The sequence below is a fragment of the Nelusetta ayraudi genome, unplaced genomic scaffold (assembly GCF_046127955.1).
Source record: "Nelusetta ayraudi isolate G7.1 ecotype Tasmania unplaced genomic scaffold, CSIRO-AGI_Nayr_v1 ptg000133l, whole genome shotgun sequence".
Lineage (NCBI taxonomy): Eukaryota > Metazoa > Chordata > Actinopteri > Tetraodontiformes > Monacanthidae > Nelusetta > Nelusetta ayraudi.
This window is the reverse complement of record NW_027466183.1, coordinates 6,415-27,313: the sequence shown is the minus strand read 5'-3', so window position 1 is coordinate 27,313 and position 20,899 is coordinate 6,415. Positions and strand designations below refer to the sequence as shown.

Here is a 20,899-nt window from a genome sequence, read left to right as displayed (position 1 = left end):
ACGTGTCGAACTCCATGGCTACTACATCGCCACTCGTACACGAGTGACAGAAGCACACGAAAAACAAAACCAAGAGTAAAATTTAGAGGGCTGGATAGTTTAAAAAGTTTGGCATTGACCGGAGCGCACGTCTACTCCCAAGACGTTGCCAACCCGGAAGTCCTTGATTGACAATTTTAAATTTAGATTTTTAAAAAAATTACATTTTCATCTGTATTTGAATAGAGTTAATTCATAATACATTATACTTTTTGTTATTTTGAGTTGATTTTTTTTTTAAATTTCTGCACCAATGCAAACTTGACGTGATAAGCTATTACTGGACTAGATCCATTAATTCATTAATGCGACAAAGATGGAAACAATATTGTTAATATTAAACATTTGCTAGCTCTGGCCCTTCAAATAGAAGTAGTATGTCATTTTGTCGAATCCTTTCCTGTGATGGACGTTTTTTGTTTTTTTTCAGAATAAATTACCAATATAATAACTATCTAGAACCTTTTTACAACCACCAGACAGGTTTTACATTTTGCAGCGTTTTCCGTGTGCTTCTATTGTGTATATGTTTTCCAGCTGGTTTAAGTAGCCAGCCAACAACCCACCGGCGATGTTGCGTTGTAGGGTGGTTCCATACAAAAAATGTATCAGGCTATTTGTCCTCCCCACAACAGGAAGCTCCTCTTCGACTCCGTTCTCCACTCCACGGCAGCCACTGCCCCCTCCGCTCTCTTTACCCCCTCTGTCCGGGACGCAGTCCTCCCACCGCAGCCCACAGACCACCAGACGGCAGGTAAGATCGTCCTTGATACGTCTGAAACTGTCGAGCAAGCCAACATTAGTCAGTGGCCTCAAAAACGAGATCAGTAAGTTCCCGTTCGCTCATCCTGGGACAGAGACTGTTTGAACTCTAGTAGCTCACCTGTGAGATGCGATGCATTGGTAGCTTTCGCTCTGAATGTACACAATGGACTTTTTTTCTGCCAGCTCCTTGTAAGCCGTGACTGAACACAACACCCTGAAAAACGTGATGTTTGAGTTGCTTAGTTTGCTGGCATTGAAAATAAAACCTTTGAGTTCTTTTATTAGATTCCACAAATCACTTTTACCAAAAAAACATTTTTGATTTTGATCTTTGATTAAATACCAGTCTTCTTACTCAGTGTTTGTGTAGGAGTGTGGATATATTATGTTGTCAGTAATCTAAAAATAAATCTTAACTTTTACGCAAACACAACCAAATGTTGGCGAGTGTCTTTAGTTGCCTCTGTAACGTGAAAGTCAACTGCCAATGACTGAAGTCTAAATATTAAAATCTTGACACGCAAATGCTAGATCAGGATTCGCCAACCTTTTTGAAACCTGAGAGCTACCTCATGGCTATCAGATAGCTGCATTCTCCTGAAATAACATGTTTTCACAGCCTTTAGTTGTTTATTATTATTGATACACATCTATATGAAGACACTACCGTAATTTCCGGACTATAAAGCGCACCTGAATATAAGCCGCACCAGCTAAATTTAGGGGGAAAAACCAATGTGTCCATATACAAGCCGCACTGGACTATAAGCCGCAGGTGTTTCGTCAGGAACGGGTCCGCGGAGCGGATCGGTTCGGCGGCTGCGAGCCTGCGACTCTGGACTCGCACCGCGGATCCTGTTTGCGGGGTCCCGCTGGTCACCTTGGTTAATTGGTATGGAGTCGGACTCGAGGCAGCGACGCACAGGAAGGACCTCACAAAGACAAGAGAACATACAGACGAGAGCGCGAGCGATCTAGCCAGATCGACTGCCTTTAACTTAGAAAGCTGCATCATATGCAATTCTTGGTTTGTTTTCCATAATGAGAGTTTGTGCATGAAAACTTCCTTTGCGCAAACTGTCTTGCTCTCGTTCTGTATTTGCTTCCACTTTTGCTTTCATTGTTCGCAAGAACTGCCCGTCTCACCCTTTCCCGAGCCCACCCAACAATCCATAGGTTGAGAAGGTCCCCTAGTGGCCGTTAGCTGTAAAAACAAAACATAGATTAGCCGCACCGTTGTATAAGCCGCAGGGTTCAAAGCATGGGTAAAAAGTAGCGGCTTATAGTCCGGAAATTACGGTAATCATTCTTAATCACTCATGAAAAGACATGTGGATAAACGACGAAGTTAAAATTCTACTTCGACCTACTTTAGAACGTAAAGCCTTATAAATGCACCATGTTAAGGTTGCCTGGGAGTCGTGCTAGTGAAAGTTTGCTAACATTTTTGTCATTTTGGTTTTGTGCCTCAATGTCCCAGTCCGCCGAGCCAAAGGAAAATAGATAAAAAGCAAAACGTGATGCTTGCATGTTGTTTTTGTTGTTTTAATTTTCACTCTGCACGCAATTCACGGTTGATCCACGAGCACGATGTGTTATTGTTCACTATTGTTAACGGTAGATAGCAGGCTGATCATTTGTAAGCAGTAACAAGTCTGTTGCCCCGAAGTTGTTGTTGAGAGTGGTCGTCTGCACCTCACGGTCGTCCAGGTTGCAGGGTGGGGGCAGGGGTATAAAACTGTGAAATCAGCGTTTCAATGATGTCACCGCTTGTTCTCAGAGCTCCGCCTGTGAACTCAACTCTTCCTGCGGGGGCAAGGACTCCCTGTGGAGCCCCACCTCTTTGTGTGGCATGGCCACGCCTCCCTCCTCCCGGGGCATGTCGCCCAACTCCGAGCTGTCCCAGAGTGCCTCGCACGTTTCCGGCCGCTTCCATTGCACATCAGGTCAGTGAGCAACAAGACTGGGGGGCTTTTCAGAATGCGTCCCGAACGGATGGGATCCTAACTTTGAGTCGGGCTCTTTCTTTGAGCAGGAGGGAAAGGGACGCCTGCCTCCAGCACTCCGGCCACCTCCTCCCCACCCCCAACCCTGACAGATGACTTCCCCATCGTCTCCTTACCAGCCAACACTATACAGTCTAGTCCTTCTAGAAAGGTATGATCTGCCCTCTGAAAAATATCTCATTAAACAGATTAAATCATGCATCACGTGGTCTTTTCTTCTTCACAATTGTTTTCAGTGGAGCAAAATGTTGATTGAACAATGGGTTCCACTCTGTTAGGGAGCCAACGGTGAAAAAAGGTACAGTTGTGATGTTTGGGTCAGTAAGTGATCTTCACAACGGAAGATTACCACGGCGGACACCGCATTTGCATTTGTGATGTATTGCAGTGAGAATTAGTCCCAAGTCTCAAAGAGAGCAGTTTCTGCTCCACTTGCTGCACATGCATGGTTCCGTCCAGATCAAAACTGCGATGTTTCAGCAACATGGCGTCCCTTGCATCACATCCAGAGTACAAGTTTACGAGATAAAGAACACCGTAAATTCAATTTGTTTTTGTGCCCCTGGTGCAGCTGCACCTTTTGAAACACACTGAAAAAAGTGATCTGGCGAAAATGTAATAGAAATAATTGGGATTTAGTTTTTCCCCACAACTGTATAGTGGGCTGTAATTTGCAGCCATCGCAGAATTTTTTTTGAACATCCAAGCACTCAAATGCAATTCCAGATTTGTACCGCATGAATGTCATAAAAAAACAAAATGTTCACGCTGTCAAATTGAATTTGCAGGATCGCCGGCAAGGCGAAGGCGGCAAGGCGCTGCTGGTGAGACAGGAACAGGTCAAAGACGCGGAGAAGAGCGGAGAGATGGCCTCAAACAGAGGTGAGTTGCTTTAAACCAGGGGTCCCCAAACTACGGCCCGCGGACCACATCCGGCCTGCTGCGTGTCTCTGTCCGGCCTGCGTGAAGGCAGTCATAATTTCCCCCTCCGCCCCCCCGCCATGTAACTTTGCCGACACGTTAGCGTAGCGCCACAGCGATAGCGCGCCCCCCCGCCCCGTCAACACACCGTGGCCTGCCGACACGATGCAGTTCCGTCATGTGACCCATTGCTAAAACAGTTTGGAGACCACTGCTTTAAACAGTGCTAACGTCATTAGCTCTTGGAGTCGAGGTTCTAACTCATTTTGTTTCTTTGGAGACTCGGGAGAAACCATAGAAATTCCAGCACGGAGGGCTGGGCAACGCTCCCAGTTTTCAGTTGTCATTCATCTGGTTTTTTCTCCTCCCGTGATCAGAACTGCTGTGATTCAGATGTAGACAAAACACTACAAAAATGACCCTCATTTTTTTTGTAAAGTTTTTTTTATTTGTTTATTTTTGGTGGCACATTACATTGAAAGGTTATCGTCACTGTAATATGATCATATTCAACTCGGTATTATATAGTATTCGATATTCACTATATGTCCCCACTTATCGTGACAATGTATTTGGCACTTTCAGGTTTTTTTTCGTTACTTTTTTCAAATGTCATCAAAGTCATCACCATTTAAACTCATTTATTCCATCGCATATTTTCCCAGTATTAATTGACCCTACGTGTCATTTGACATCGCTGATTCTGAATGATCAAGACCTTTCCTTTTCATATTTCCTTTCAACCAGATGCAGGTGCCGATGAGAACGTCTCCATGACTTTGACGGAGCTGTCTGTCTTCATGAAGAAACAGGAGCTGGACCTTCAGCTCGTGACGGAGAAGGAAAGAGAAGAAGGTGAGCATTTCATCCTCATCTTGGGACCAGGACTTTTTTTTTGGTTTTGTTTTTTTTTTAATAAAAGCAAATGTGAAGCAAGCCATTGCAGTTCCATCTAAGCTCACTTTGTTATGGACTTTTTAAACTCGCCCATGTGTGACATATGAAAGTTAATGGAAAATTCACTTTATGGACCAAAAGTTTTAAATCTATATCAACTTTACTTGAATTGGCTCTTGTTATTTTTGAAATAGCCTGAGCCTCGTGGACTTTGACGAAAGATCCATTACGCTAACAACCCTGTTTGCATCCCCTTTGTCTTCAGCTGTCTCTGTTGTTGTTGTTGGCTGAAATCCCACCCGAGCCACTCGCGCTAAATATAAACGGGCGTTGTGAACTTACTTTAGATGAAAGCGGCTGCCAAACGGTACGCGCTCTGCCGCTAAAGCTAGCTGCTTAGCGGCAGAGGTGCCCTCCTCGGGGAACCAACTGTGTTTAGGAATGCTTCAGTATTTCCTTAATTTTTTTCCTAGGGAATAGCAGGTATTACAATTGTTCAGACATTCCACATATCTTTCCTAATGAGCGCCTTTGTGATTTGTCTGCTCCTTTTGTGTTTATAAAAAATGGTTGTATACAGTGTTGTTCTAGACCAAGGGTCCCCAAACTACAGCCCGCGGGCCACATCCGGCCCGCTGCGTATCTCCGTCCGGCCTGCGTGAAGGCAGTCATAATGATGGAGTGTTTTGGTGACCCACCTCATAGGAGAAGCAAAAGCATATAATGGGATATGTAGAGAACGTGCTTTCATTTCTATTGAAAATGAACAAAAGCGTGAGGACAAAATATCGCTTTGAAGCCCCTCGTTGTTGAGCTCTTCATTGAAGTCACTCTTAAAACACTGAAAAAATGGATTAATGTCGCTACTTACGTACTGTTAATATCATTTGTTTTCCATTTCCATGTTTTCCATTTCACTGCACATCCTATGAGCATGTGACAAATAAAGTTCTTGAATCTTGAAAAAAAATTCCTGTGTTGTTCCCGCTGCAGCTGCCATCACGGAGGAGCTCCTGAAGATCACCGAGGACAAGCAGGGGCCGTCGGGCCTGAGGGGGATCGACTCTCCCTTCTACCGCACCACCGAGACCCTGACCGGCTGCCAGACCCAGGGCAAGACACACTCCTCCACCACCACCTCCCAGCCCGGGGGCGTCGCCCAGGACACCGCGGCCACGTCGGACAAGGCCGAGAGCGCTGCGAGCGCTGCGGGGGGAGGGAGAGACAGCAGGGCCTCGGCCACCGGCCTCCTCGACCAGTCCTGGTCCTTCCAGTCCTGCTTCACGCCCATCGACCACCACCCGCACCGCAGCCCCTCGGCGCCGGAGGACGACGCGCTCAAGTTCACCGCGTTCTCGCCGAGCCCCTGCGGCAAGACGCCGCCGGCGCCGGTGCCCTACGAATCCTTCTTCGACCTGGCGCTGCCGCGGGCCGCCTCGCTCTTCGTGGGCCAGCGGACGTTGGAGGCGGCGCAGAAGGCGGCAGCAGCGGCGGAGGGGCTGCCGCAGTGGGAGGAAGGGCTGGAGAACGGCGAGGAGGAGGAGGGCGTGGCGTCGGCGTCGCCGCTGGAGGTGCTGGATCGCCTCGTCCAGCAGGGGAGCGATGCCCACGACAAAGTGCTCAAGAGGTAGCTGTGCCGTTTCCCACCGTCCTCGGCCTTCCCAGATGGCGTTTGACCCGCTTGTGGCATTTATTGTGTGTACAATCAGACGATTTGTCGCTCGGAGTCCTAAAAAATGAAAATGATTTATTCCAGTTTGAGCAGCTGCCTTGTGTATTTAAAGGTCCAGTGTGTAAACTTGTTTAAGGAAGCCGGTATTTAAAGGTTCAGTGTGTAATATTAGGCTTGATCTATGATTTTTATCTGGGTAAAGTGTTTCTGAATTAGGGTAAACGTTTGGCGTCTTCAAAAAAACAAACAATAACAACGAAGGTGGATGTCGGTATCCGTGTTTGGGTGCACAGGCCACTGTAGTTCCCTGGCAAGCTGAGAAGGAGGGGGAGGGAGAGTGAAAGACACTGCAATCTGAAGTGTAACCACTGGATGGAGTTGTTTCTTCCTCAGGGTCTCAAAATATTACACTTTTAACCTTCCGAGGTCGCTTGACAGCGTGGTTCGTATTTAGGGCACTGTCAGGCGTAGTGCCTCGAAAATGACTGCCTTCACGCGGGCCGGACAGAGAGACACGCAGCGGGCCGTAGTTTGGGGACCCCTGCTGTAATGTATGTATGTATATATATGTATATATATGTATATATATATATATATATATATATATGTATGTATATGTGTATATGTATATGTATATGTGTATATATATATATACTCTCACTGAGGCGAGTTCTTGGGGTTGCCTCCAGCTGATCGCCGCCGAAAAGAAAACACCCCAGCAGGGAGCAGGCGCGACATTGTTAAAGGAGGCCGCCGCCCCCTTTTTCTGCCCGCGTGTAAACAGAAGACGGCGAAGGATGGAACAATGCAACGGCGCTTATTTGAGCTTCGTGTGTGTGTGTGTGTGTGTGTGTGTGTGTGTGTGTGTGTGTGTGTGTGTGTGTGTGTGTGTGTGTGTGTGTGTGTGTGTGTGTGTGTGTGTGTGTGTGTGTGTGTGTGTGTGTGTTGGAGAGCAGTTACAAAACGTATTAGACACCCCCCTCACCCCCGATTACTGCAGGTGAAAATGTAACCGAGACGGGTACGTCTGTGGAGTGTCAACCTCCCTGCAGCTTCCCTTTGTGTCGCCTTGCCCTATTTTTGAGAAGACAAATATTTAGACTGCTGGCGCCAGATCCAGCTCCTGAAATTGCGGTGCAAACCGGGTACTCGCTCGCTGTTTCTGAGGGACGCGTTTGATGTAGATATTCAGTCGGCTCGTGCGTGTTGCTAGCTCTGCGTGGCCGATGCGACAGGGTTTTTTTTTTTTTTTTTTTCCCCCAGGGCATCAAATCTCAGCCGCTCCTCTTTGCTCAGCCTCCAGCAGGTGGCGCTTTGAGTTGGTCTTCTAATGTCACTGGCTTCCACAGTGGTTGGCTTGCTTTGCTTCTTTTCCTTTACCAGGAGGAGGCCGCTTCAAAGATCCCCTGCTGCGGTGGCATTTTACCTGTCATTTTCTCATAAAAAGCATCGGAAACAAAGCAAAACTTTTACCGTTACTCCTGATTAGCGTCTTAAGAGTTCCAAATAATTGCTGCGTGACGCACAGGCAGCGCTTCCAAGTCTTAACCTGGGATGCTTTGTGTGGGATTGTCACCGCGAGGACTCGGGAGAGTGTTCCATCTGGCGCGCCAGGTTAGCTAGCGGGCTCGTGCTTTTCCAAGTGACGAAAGCCATGGGATGGAATGGCACACACACACCCCCAATTGCGTGGCAGTTTTGACTGTAATGCCTATATGCCTTTTTTTCTCCTCCTCCTCCTTCCCTCTCAGTCTCATTTGATGTCAGGAATCAAACATTGTGCTGTTTGTTTGCCCTCCATTCTCTGTTGACTGAGGAGGGCGAGCAGATTAGCCGAGAGCAAACCCAGCGATAAAAAGCAGGGGAAATGGTTCACTCTGGTATATGAAGGATTTAAAGACAAATCTTGCATGCTGTGTGGGCTCCTCTCGCTGGTTTACCGACTAACCAGCTCGCGGTTTCAAGTCTTCCTGAATTCCGGTCACATCACAGCGCGTTAGTCTTTTTATTTAAATTGATACGTGTGGCGGATTGTCAGGCATGTATCGGGCACCCGGGTCTGCCTGAGGGAGGTCTCGTGGTCAGATGTTAATGCATGCATGTATGTCCTTTTAATGGAACACAAGTGACTGTCCTGGGAAAAAAATGGGGTGGTCTACAGAACAAAGCATAGGAACCGTTAAACCTATCTTCTAATGCAGGGGTTCCCAAACTACGGCCCGCGGACCACATCCGGCCCGCTGCGTGTCTCTGTCTGTGTTGCTGAGTTAGCGTAGAGCGAAAGCGAGCTCCCGCTAGCTCCCGCTAGCGCTATATTTCCAACCAGCCCCTCCCCCCCTCCTAAAAAAGTTTGGAGACCAATCTTCTAATGTATTGGCCGTGGAGGAACCACTGCTTTTACGTTTACATTCTCGCTTGCTCCGGCTAGAAGAGTGACCCATTCACAGACGGCACGATTAACTGCACGTTTGCCCCGTTTTCATATACAATGGTTTATATGACGTAGTGTGCCAGATGCCTTCGGACGCTACATATTGCAAGTGAAATTCAGAGGGGGCTTTATCTGTGAACTTGAGCAGCGGAAGATGTTTGGTTCCAACTCTGTTGGTAAACCCTCAGAGTTTTCCTCTTCTGCTACAAAATATCTCTTTCTCACTTCATTATTAATATTGTTATCATTGAACCTACTTTACTGAACATGAACTGATGCAGACAGTTTGATCATTCCACTAATATTTTTTTTTTTTTCTTTTTGGTTTGTTTGTTTTTCCCTCTGCAGATTACCTTTGCCAAGCAAATCAGCTGACTGGACACACTTTGGAGGTAAACACTCGCACTCACACAAGGAGCCCTTTATGAAGAGCGCAGAAGGAGCATTATTTAGGCATGACCGGCGCTCTGTCACGAGCTCCGTATTGACATGGAACGGCATGTTGAAATGTTGCCAGGTCGGGGGGGGGAAGCTGAGAGGGGGGATTTGTTCAATCCCGCTTCTGCTTAAAAAAAACGCGTAAACGGATCTGCGCCGACATTCAAGTGATTCCCATTCCAGGACATTTCTTTCTCCTTGCCTGCTATTTAACTCCCGCCAACTGCAGCCGGAATCCAATTTTTGCTGGGCAGCGGCTCGAAACGACACAGATGATCTCTGTTGTTGTTGTTGTTGTTAGCGTTAGCTCACCTGTAATTGCAGCCCGTGTCCCCCCCGATAGACAGGCTGACACAGTCCTGTTGTTTGGGTTGTGCCCTGCCCCAAATCTCCACTCAGGACCTGGAACCCTAAAGTGAGCTCGTGGGACTTTTTCTTCACGCGTATTGTAAATAAGCAGAGCGAATGTTCGCAATGATTTTGATCTCGTGATCGACCCTCTGAGGCCCTGTGCACACGGGAACGTTTTTTTGGTGGAAGCGGTAAAGTATTTCACCGTTCCGGTGTAGGTACAGAATTAGTCCGGGTGCAGAATCGTTCCAGGCGGAAGTGACTGCCCGATACGGCAACACGACGTCACATACGGCAACTCTATTAGGACAAACTACATAGGTTGCTTAAGGTTGTTTTTTTTCCCGTCAATCCCTGGCGTATTTACGGTAATTTGTTTGTATTAATGTTGTATACACAAAATCTCTCTCTCTCTCTCTCTCTCTCCCTCTCTCCCTCTCCCTCTCTCACTCTCTGTATAGATATACATACAAGGTAAATCAAAATACAGTGACAAATGTATGTATTCAACACACTCACTATCTATCTATCTATCTATCTATCTATCTATCTATCTATCTATCACCCGCGAAATAGCGTTTTGACCGTGATCCATCCATATTCCACGTTCAACCGCGATGGAGAGGTTTGTCCCAATGGAGTTGCCGTATCGGCAGTCATTTCCGCCGGGAACGATTCTGCACCCGGACTAATTCTGTACCTACACCCACACGGCAACGGCGTTTTTGGGTCCCCCGAAACGGCAGTTTTTTTTGAAAACGGGTCCCAGAGTGGTAAAATGTGACAACGCCGTTTCGCCGTTGTCACGTCGTTGCCGTGTGGACGGTGAAAACGGCTTTTCCTTGTAAAACGATGACGTCATCGCACAGTCACTTGTCATGTGACCGGAAAAAACACGGCATGCAGCGGCACAAACGACGATGGCGGCCAGCGGAGTTGTCTTTGTATCGCAGGCGCTTCAAGATGTGTTGGCAATATTACTACAAAACCTCACAAAACCTCAGACTCACTTTTTTTTCCCGCTACTCGCCGTTTTTTTTTTTTTTTGTTTGTTTCTGTGTGTTTAGTGCGTAGCGGAAACGCCCTCTTTCTAAATCGTGGGTCCGGTGGCTGTGTCGGCGTCTGTTAACAGCGCCACCTTTCGGTGTGGCATACTGTTAGGTTTATCCTCAACAATTCTACAAAAGAAACACGCAGGAGTCAAGAACGGCTTCTCGCGAGGAGAGCTGAGACGGCAGGCGACGTCAGTCCCGCTCCGTCCTCCCAACTCTGAAGCGCCGCCGTCTCACTGGCCTCATTTTATTATGCATTTAGGGGCGGTCCCTGGCAACATATGTCTAGGAATTGATCAATCACATTGGACAGCATTGACAAGCATATATAGAATTCCGCATTCTTGGTCGGTCGTACCTCCCCATCCCAGTATCTGTTCCCCATGTGCATCACAGTTTGTTAGGTTTCACATAGTTCTCTATTTTAGTTACACATGTATTATGTTGCGAGTATATAATGGGACACAAGGTTAAGTATTCTTTAAGCATACTATGGGATAAATGAAAAGTGTACATATTTTTCCAACACATACGCATTACATCGTTTTCACCCACCGTTCCGTTTCCATCTGCCAGCGTGGACACGACTTTTTTCGACCCCGGGAAAGAAAACAAAAAAACGTCAACGTTCTCGTGTGGACAGGGCCGTGTGAGTTGCGTGCTTTAAGCCCGACTGGCTGAGCAGCTGGCGTGAGGTCACAGTTCACTATCAAATCGAGAGACGTGCAGATGGATTCTTCTTGTCAGCTGTCCGTTGCAGTGGTTCCCCTCACTTCAGCCTGATCAGGTCCATAGTGAAAGCATACATTAGTTGGAGGTCATCATCACATGGCAGCGTGTCGGCGGGTCGTATATCAGTTCAAAGACAGAGGGGTACACATGCGTTTAGATGTCGTGCTACTAAGTCCTCCCGGTGTGCCAGTTGCGGCCGTGTTGTTGTTTTGACTCTGATGTTGCAGATGATCTCGCACCGTGAAATCTCTGGCACTTCCCACCCCACTCTTACTACGAACTGGGTTCTTTTGAACTCCTCTTTCTGAGAGAGTAAAAAGAATCGGCGCTTACCGTAATTTCCGGACTATAAGCCGCTACGTTTTTCCCCATGCTTTGAACCCTGCGGTTTATACAACGGTGTGGCTAATCTATGTTTTTTTTTACAGCTAGGAAGTTTTCATGCACAAACCCTCATTATGGAAAACAAACCAAGAATTGCATATGATGCAGCTTTTAAGTTAAAGGCAGTCGATCTGGCTCGATCGCTCGCGCTCTCGTCTGTATGTTCTCTTGTCTTGCTCTTGTTGTCGAGTTCTGGTCCGACTCCGTACCAATTAACCGAGGTGACCAGCGGGACCCCGCAAACAGGATCCGCGGTGCGAGTCCAGAGTCGCAGGCTCGCGCAGCCGCCAAACCGATCCGCTCCGCGGACCCGTTTCCTGACGAAACACCTGCGGCTTATAGTCCAGTGCGCCTTGTATATGTATACATTGGTTTTTTCCCCCCTAAATTTAGCTGCTGCGGCTTATATTCAGGTGCGCTTTATAGTCCGGAAATTACGGTCATTTGAATGTGTGAAGACTGACACAGTGGCCCTGTTTATTTTTCTTCTTCTTTTGCCGTCTGAAACGGCGGCGGCGCCAAGAGGACGCTCTCCCTCCCGCCTTCCTGTTGACATTTATTCCTCCCTCGCTACTGTTTGTTCCCAGGCGCCGCTCAAAGCCTTGCAATATTTACAAGTAATAGCAGTCATGTGCGTCGGACCCTCGGGGCCCCCCCTCCCGTTAATTACATTGTTATTAACGCACCACCACCATACCCCCCTCAATCCTGACAGGCTCCGCCCCACTGGACGAGCTCCACACGCTGCGCAGCCAGCTGCTCCTGTTGCACAACCAGCTGCTGTACGAGCGCTACAAGAGGGAGCAGCACGCCGTCCGCAACAGGCGCCTACTCCGGCGCATCATCAACGCCACAGCGCTGGAGGAGCAGAACAACGCCATGGCAAGTTTCCCCGTGATCCCCCCCCCCCCCACCCCCGCACTTGGGGCGGACCTCCGATTCCATGCCACACAAAGTTCCGCTGTGTGTTTGTGTGGCTTTCGGCACCGTTTCCTAGAAAAAAACAAAAAAACAAAACGTTTCCGCAGGGGGAAAAAAACCCAACAACAACAACAAACGTCTCGGCACCCGAAGCGTCTGCAGAGATCTTAACCCCTCCAGCTGTGAGATCAACAGAGCATCATTTTGAAGAAAGTACCTACAGAAAAGATGTCATAGAAGTTGTTGTGTTTGCCAGCGGTACTTTTCAACAAATAATTAACAAGGCCACGAAGGCCGGCAGGGTTTCCAGGAATGAAATTGAAACAAAGGCCCATTTTGCAAACGGCCCTCAAACGTCTTTTTCACACGTGTCCTTTGTTAAAGGTCCAGTGTGTCAAATCTTTAAGGAATTTAGTTGACTGTCAGGCAGGCTTCTTTAATTACCGTGCTTCCTTAAGAAATGGCGGTGCTACGTGGCAGCTAACCAGGAGCAAGACCCTTTTTGCTTGATGTATATTCTTATATACTATTATATAAACACTTTCATCAATATATTTACAGACAGTATGTTAAGCTTTTAGCAATATAAAAATCATAAATGAGGCCAAATTTCAGTGGACCTTTAAGGTTTCTGCGCAGTCATGTTGTGTACGTGTGTGTGTGTGTGTGTGTGTGTGTGTGTGTGTGTGTGTGTGTGTGTGTGTGTGTGTGTGTGTGTGTGTGTGTGTGTGTGTGTGTGTGTGTGTGTGTGTGTGTGTGTGTGTGTGTGTGTGTGTGTGTGTGTGTTCAGAAGGACCAGCTGAACCTGCAGAGCGTGGACATCACGTCCCTGAGGGAGAGCCTGCACGTGGAGCAGCAGCGCTACAGGCAGCTGTGGGACGACCGGGAGACGGTGGTGACCAGGCTGCACAGCCAGATCCGGCAGCTCCAGCAGGGCCGAGACGACTTCTACACCAAGAACCAGGAGCTCCAGGTCGCGCGGCTGCCAAATTATCATTCACTTGTCGTTTTGGTTATCGTCCGTGGGGCACCAATAATTGCAAACACTGCTATTGGATGCATGAGGTGAGGCCTAACTCATGTGCGTGTGTGCTCGATGTGTGCCCTCAGATCAAGCTGCAGGAGTGTCAGAAGAGGATGGACGAACTGGAGGCGGAGCTTCAGAGAGCCAACAACAAAGTGTGCCACACTGGTCACCTCCTCAACCAGATGACCATCAAGGTGAAGAAATTCTCCGTTGCCAACCCAAATCCCTTTAAGAGCCCGTGGACCAGAAGAAGTTGTTCTTGGTCCTGTGTTAATATCAATCAATCAATCAAAATGTATTGATGAAAAGCACCTTTCATACATAAAATGCAACCCAAGGCGCTTGACAAAAATTAAAAGTAAAATAAAGATAAAAAACACAACACTCAACTGAAGTGCTGCAGTCAATGAAAACTCCACCCCCTCCACCCAAACGCGCTCAGGCAGGGCACAAGTAACAAACAAGACAAAATAAGTGAATAAGTGATGATGGCAGCATGTGGGTCAATGTTGGTGACTGCACTGAGAATAAACTGCACTTGGAGACTTGACACTGATTGTTAGCGCAATACAGTGCGTCACAAATGCATGAGGTGTCCCAAGAACATGTTTTCCACCACTGTATGATTTACACCAGGGGTCCCCAAACTACGGCCCGCGGGCCACATCCGGCCCGCTGTGTGTCTCGGTCCGGCCTGCGTGAAGGTGAAGGCAGTCATAATCCCCCCCCGCCACGTTAGCGTAGCGCGACAGCGATAGCACGCTCCCGCTCAACAAAGACGTTAGTGCTATTTAAAAAAATGCTGGGACGTTAGCGCTAGATTTCCAACCAGCAGTCCCCCCCCCCTCCCCCCCCCCCCCCCGTCAATGAACCGTGGCCCGCCGACATGATGCAGTTCCGTCATGTGGCCCATTGCTAAAAAAAGTTTGGAGACCCGGAAAACAACGCGGCCAGCTTCCTCCTCGGCTGCTTTGTGTCATTTCACACATTTTCGTGAATGTTATCTTTTAAACGGCGTCACAGTCAGCTGCCACCGGGAGTCACGTGACCGCAGATCACACCATGTGTAACTATTCGTTCTCCTCTACTGACTCTAATAGCAGTCAATGTGCTGGAAACCGTTGCAAACGGCGTTATTACAGACATCCATGTGTTGTTTTATTTTTTTCCCTGTACGTTTGTTTTCATGGCAGCGCTAATGGCAAATGTTACCTCGTTGCCACGAAGAGAAGGTCTAGACCTCACTTTTTAATATCAGTCTTAATATAGACAAATCTGGTGGAAGCAATTTGAAGTAAGCGAGATACCGTTACTGGAGTGACGCACCTCCTCCTGAGTGAATTAAACTCTTTCTCACCATCCGCTAGCATTTTCTCTTTTGTTATGATGTCGAGTGGTAATACTGATGCCGTATTCAACTGCGCAAAGAGTAGCGTTGAAATTAGACTGTCGAAGCAGAAGGAAGGCGAAATACATGAAGCCTGTTTGCTGCCATACAGTGAACGGACTAATTAATGAATCAAGCTTTTATGCTATAACGTTACAGTGAACGGTTCCCCATAGTAGCTATCATTAGCTTACATAAGTCATTTTGAATGAAGATTTCTTTATACAGCTTGCTCGTCAGCCGAAGTTTGTTCACTAGCAAAAGTAACGCTAGCTTAACTACTTAACAATGGCAAATATTAGCCTAACATGATTTTTGTCCATATTTCTCTCCTTCAAGCTGTTTCAACAAGCACTCGTTAAGCAAGATTACAGGCGCCCTTCATCAGTAACTGCAGGCCACTGTCTTAACCTCATCCAACCAACTGGACATGATGTTGCTTGCACTGGCTGCCATAATAATAATAATAATAATAATTTATTTGTAGAGCACTTTTCAGAAAAGACACTTTACAAGGGCATTAGAATAATAAAATCAGTACATACAATCATAACTACAATGTCCTGAGTGTGTGAACAGACGGTAATGTCGGCGCCACAACGTGGCACTCATGGGATTCCTCTGTCTATACAGATAACTACATCACTTCTTCAAACAATCACAGCTGGTCATCAAGTTCCCTGTGAACCAGAAGATTTTAACCCATCTAACTGCATGCTACGGTTGTACAGTAGTAAAGGTTATAAATAAAAGGTTACACAGTACTAAATCTCTGGAGCTCCAGCCAGCGTTCCCTCCTGGTTAGCAAGGTACAACTGTCATTATTTTGTGAACGACAGGTCTCCCTGTCTCCAAATCAGCAGGATCATTAACTTTCTGCCTGTGATCTGACAGTGAATCTGTGATTTCCCTTCTTCCCCACTTTTCCAAATACTTAGATAGACAAGCAGTCACTGTTGCTGTGACCCATGTCTCCGTCCAGCCGCCGTTCCGCAGACAGCACACTGTCCCAAGGCTCCGTTGCCTTGGAGATGCCTCTATTTTTGGGTCAGTCGCGGCAGGGGGTCCGGGTGTTTTGTCTCGACGTCTGTTTTTTTCCCCTTGTTTGACCCAAAGCTGGCAGAAATCCTCCCAGAAAAACGAGAAGCTGCTGACTGACAGAGCCATTCTTCAGCTGGTGGATTTAACCTCTGCTGGGTTTAGTGTTCCGGTCAGATCCAGAGGCCCTTAGGTTCACCAGTGAAATTTATTCCCAAGTATTCATTTCAAGCAGAAGTGTGGCTCCTGCTTCTGCAATGGTTTTGCAGATCTGGGCAGGTTTTTTAACCACGTTGCTTAATTGCCTCTCTGCCCTCTGTCGTCATGGCTTTGTGTGTCCCGTGTATCCTTCCAGCTGAGCAACAGCGAGAGCACCCAGCAGCAGATGAGCTTCCTGAACAAGCAGCTGCTGCTCCTTGGGGAGGCGCATAAGCTGTCCACGCAGGAGCTGCAGCACGCCAGCAGTGATAACACAAAGGTGATGCCCGTGGAGAGCTTTGGGATCCTGTTTGTTTGTTTGTTTGTTTGTGTGCGTCGGATCAATTTCTCACCATTTACTCCCATTTCAAAAAATACTTCCATAACTCATTTTGACACATTTTCATGGTGTCCCAGATGCCCATGAAGCAGTGCTGTGATTCACCAGCTCCCCCTGTTGGCCTGGTGGTGGTTTCAGAAGACAGATCGGAACCAGCACCTTTTTTTAGTGGAACTGGGAATAACTAAAAGGTGTCACTCTCCTTTGTGACATCATAAATCTGCTTTCCAGATCTGGCAAAAGCTTGGCTGCCAGAAAGGAGAGAAAAGATTTCATTTTTGGGGAGGTTGTGACACACAGATTGCTAAAGAGAAGTTTGCATAAATAACGTTGTACAAGTTGAAAATGCCGATGCATCATACATCTCTGTCTAAATGGCCACAATCAAATATGTCATCTACAGTTTTCAGAAAAACTTTTGATTTAAAAATGTATTGATTTCAAAGTGCCACCATAGTTCCATGATTGTGATGATGATGATTTCTTTTCTTTTTTTTTAATTACTGTCACCTTTGTGACTTTTTCACCGCTGAACTGACAGCATTAGGATCCATATCATTAATTTACGTGGTGGGAAATCTCACTTCAGCCAAATTTCTGCGACTTTTAAAAATAAAACTCCTGATGAGCCGAGTCTTTCTCTTCGTCTCTCCACATTTCAGGAGACTCAGATGGTGCAGGCGTCCTACGGCAAAGAGGTGGAGACGCTCCGCCAGAATCTGCTCGCCCAGGCTCAGAAGCTGGAGGCGGCGCAGCAGAGGGTCACTGAGCTGGAGACGCTGCTCTCCAAGAAGGAGCACCTCGTCGTCGAGCAGAAGAAGTTCCTGGAAGATGTCAAGGGTCAGGCCAAGTGAGTGCAAACCTTGTTAAAATTAACCCAAGTCTGATCTTCAGACATTTGCAAAGATTCCCTGCTTCTTCTTTTTTTTCTTCCTAATTTCCCCGTTCATTTCAGGGCGGAGCTGCAGGCCTCTGACAGCAGGTATCAGGCTCAGAGGGGAATCACTCAGCAGCTGCAGACTGAACTCCTTCAACTCTACAGCCGCGTGGAGATGGAGGCTCCTGCCAGCGCTGCCACGAGTTCACCACCAGGGGGCAGAGCTGACTCTCATGTTTACGCTGACTCCAGGTCAGACTTTTAAGTCGTTCCTGTTTTTGTTTTTTTTAATGGATACTTGTTAGGTTTGCAACATATTTTTACAGCGTCGCATCAGCTTTTGAATAAATAATTAAAGAAACACTTTTTTGAACAAACCAATCCAGTTAATCAAACAATAATTCATGCAAACATGAATGCAAATTGCCATTTGTCTTTCCTGCTCACATGGTCTGTACATTTCTGTTGGGGGGGTGACTGGTTATTACATACCTGTCAATATTCAGGGGGGTCTCCACCCTCTGATTGTTACTCAGTACCTACACACCCCGCCTGTTAACACGGAGGTTCACATTAAGGTATTAGATCTCCCTCTATTTGGCACATGGTCTTACGTGCTCCATTGTTTTGTCCTACACAGTGACATGGTGCGAGATGGGCCATGTAAATCATCCACCAACGATGAGGCGGAGACCAGACCGCCGCCCAACTCCCCTCGAGGTAACGGCAGCACTTTTTTGCCCGGACGCCCGAAGTCGAGCGGCTCTTCCGGCGTAACGGCAAACTCGGTCAACGGCAGCCAAGAACTGACCCCACCCCTGCTGTTGGAGCCCCCCGTCACCTGCCCGTACGCCAACTCGCTGGCGCCCCAGCCCACGTCTGACGCGCCTCTCACTGTGGGCTCGTACCCCAGCGCCAAGAGCTTTCTGGGCATGAGGGCTCGCGAGCTCTTCCGCAACAAGAGCGAGAGCCAGTGCGACGAGGAGCAGCCGGCGCCGCCCCGCCTGGCCGGCCTCGCGCACGACCTGAAGACTGAGCTGTGTGTCGAGTCGCCCTGTGAAGCGGGTCAGTGCCCCGTCCCCATCCAGCTCCCCTCCACAGACCTCCTCCCCCCGGTCACTCCTCTCACTGTGCCCACAAAGGAGACCCCCCCTGAGCCCAAGCAGCCCAAGCAGCGGGCGTCCAACCAGGAGAGCCCCCGCAGGAAGGCAGGGGCGGGGCCGGGCGGAGGACGAGGTCACGCGGGGACTGGACGGCCCCGACAGCAGCAGCAGCAGCAGCAGCAGCAGCAGCAACAGCTTAAGATCATGGACTATAATGAAACGCATCACGAGCACAGCAAAGGGACTCTAAAATGAAACAAGCAGAGGATTCAAGACTGAAGTTTGAAGGTGATGAAGCTACAAATTAACAAAAGAGTAACACGGCAGCGACTCTTTGGAATTCAGTGTTATATGTTCCATATGATGAAGTGGACAACAGGATTTTCCCAGTGTTATCATTTTCCCTTGAAGTAAGTCCCCTGAGACAAGCACTTCAAAGCTAACACGCAGTCTCAAACGCACACATTAGAGTTTGACCCGAGACATGTTTTCCCATTGGTCAGAATCATGACACTTTTTAAATGGTCAATTCACACAAACCCTGTGCCTTTCCCCACCCACCACCACCGTCATTTATATCACCCATTATAGTGGTTTTCATCTGAACCCTGTCACCAGAGCCAAAATGTGTTACTGCGAAAAGTTCCTCTCATTTCACCGTGACGAAGGTGGGTGGGGGGGACAATACTCTGGAATTTCAGCTTTTGGAATAATAGCACTGTATCAAAGTGAGGGTGTGGTGGGTGATCGTTTGGGTGCACTGACCATCAAACTACTCAAAGAGTTTGAAAACGGATTTCACTGCTCTGACATTGTTCAACACTTTGATGTTATCGGTATGACATTTCTTTCTCTTTTTTTTTCTTTTTATTTAAATTAAGGTTTGTAAAAGCTGGCACTTTTTTAGTTGTTGCACTGATTTGAAGGAATATGTTTCCAATTTAAACTCCTTTCAATTTTTGTCCAAACTGGGTCTGGAGAAGGATGTGTAGTGGATGTGAAGTGGGGAAGGCTGCTTCTTGCATTTCAGCAGAGATGAAAAGTCATGAAATTTACACATTTCAAATCAACACATTTTTACATTTTTTTTTTTTATGCATATTAGCTCCACATTCCAAAATACCTCTTAACTTATGCTTATTAAGCTATGAATTGTGATCATGAGTACATATCCAGGATTAAAAACCACAGCTGGTAAATGACACGGTCCAAATGATGAAATGTATCTTTTTCTCTCTAAGATAATTCTGGAAGAACATCTTGCTGATTTCAAGTATTTCTGAACAGTGTTTTTTCTCACTTAGCTTCTACACGACTAATAGACGTACAAACTACGTGAGACTAATTGTAAAATGTACTGGGAAGGACATCTTATTTTCTCGTCAGCTTTGGAAGTAAACTCTGTATTTGCGAGTCGTCTAAATCCTGTTGTCCACTGGGAACTTCTCTCTTCCTCTTGCCTCGCTATCTAAAGCATGTTCAACAATCCACTTTAAATGCCAACCGTAGTTCTTTACAGCAAACTAAGACAAGGTACAATCAGCACAAACTGAAGGAAGCAGGACTCTTGACTGGAGCTGGAAAATCTGGGACATAAATTGCAAAAAGGAAGTTCTTACAGCAGTGGCTTGTGTCTAACTGTGAACAATAAAGGTCGTCTTCAATGTTTTGCACTACAATTGAGTGTCGGGGCTGTTTTACTGATGGTGCCCTTTTGTTTGTTTTGTATGTTGCTTGTGTGGGCCACTGGTGTTCATTTACCTTCCACCTTGTTAAGAAAACGGAAGCCATTTTATATACTTTGTTATTCTTAGAAGATCGTTTTCCATACAGAACATAATACTTGAACATTAAATATATGGCTTGGTATTTTTTTTTTTTTTTTTTTTTTTAGTATTTAAATCAGACCGAGCAATTTAAACATGGAAATAATTGCACTTCGTAATATGAGGCCATCCAACAAGTAAGTGTAGTTTTGGTTCCTTATTTTATTTGTTTTAAATACACTAAGTTATTACTAAGTTTATGAAATATCAAAACGTTCCCCCTCACACACACGCAGACACACAAAATATTGCATTAACAATGCAAACCAGGATGCAGTGGAATGGCACTCGTCACGCACGCCCTACCATGAAACTAGCGTGCAGCTAGCATAAATGCAGATGAGGCGGATGTTGCATTTATATACAACAACAACACGCGATCAAACCCGCTTGGGTCGTAGCAGCATATTTCGCTATGGCTTTCGGTTAAAGTGACGACACTGAGACGCTGCCTCATTTTATTTTTTTTAAATGTAACTAGAATTCGTTGGTGA

The 20,899-nt window shown here is 46.9% G+C and overlaps 1 protein-coding gene across 1 annotated transcript in view; it reads left to right on the top strand.

The window, feature by feature from the left end:
- The window catches only part of LOC142904850 (hamartin-like), a 32,551-nt gene extending 12,293 nt beyond the window's left edge, over positions 1–20,258 (top strand). Inside the window, exons 9-22 of the mRNA XM_076051211.1 lie at positions 675–793; positions 2,585–2,750; positions 2,840–2,961; positions 3,599–3,692; positions 4,479–4,586; positions 5,622–6,255; positions 9,080–9,123; positions 12,404–12,570; positions 13,400–13,582; positions 13,720–13,830; positions 16,417–16,539; positions 17,262–17,449; positions 17,555–17,728; positions 18,117–20,258. Of these exons, the coding sequence (XP_075907326.1) occupies positions 675–793; positions 2,585–2,750; positions 2,840–2,961; positions 3,599–3,692; positions 4,479–4,586; positions 5,622–6,255; positions 9,080–9,123; positions 12,404–12,570; positions 13,400–13,582; positions 13,720–13,830; positions 16,417–16,539; positions 17,262–17,449; positions 17,555–17,728; positions 18,117–18,834 (2,951 nt within the window). The 3' untranslated portion in view covers positions 18,835–20,258. The remainder of the gene's footprint in view (positions 1–674; positions 794–2,584; positions 2,751–2,839; positions 2,962–3,598; positions 3,693–4,478; positions 4,587–5,621; positions 6,256–9,079; positions 9,124–12,403; positions 12,571–13,399; positions 13,583–13,719; positions 13,831–16,416; positions 16,540–17,261; positions 17,450–17,554; positions 17,729–18,116) is intronic.
- The last annotated feature ends 641 nt before the right edge of the window (positions 20,259–20,899 follow it).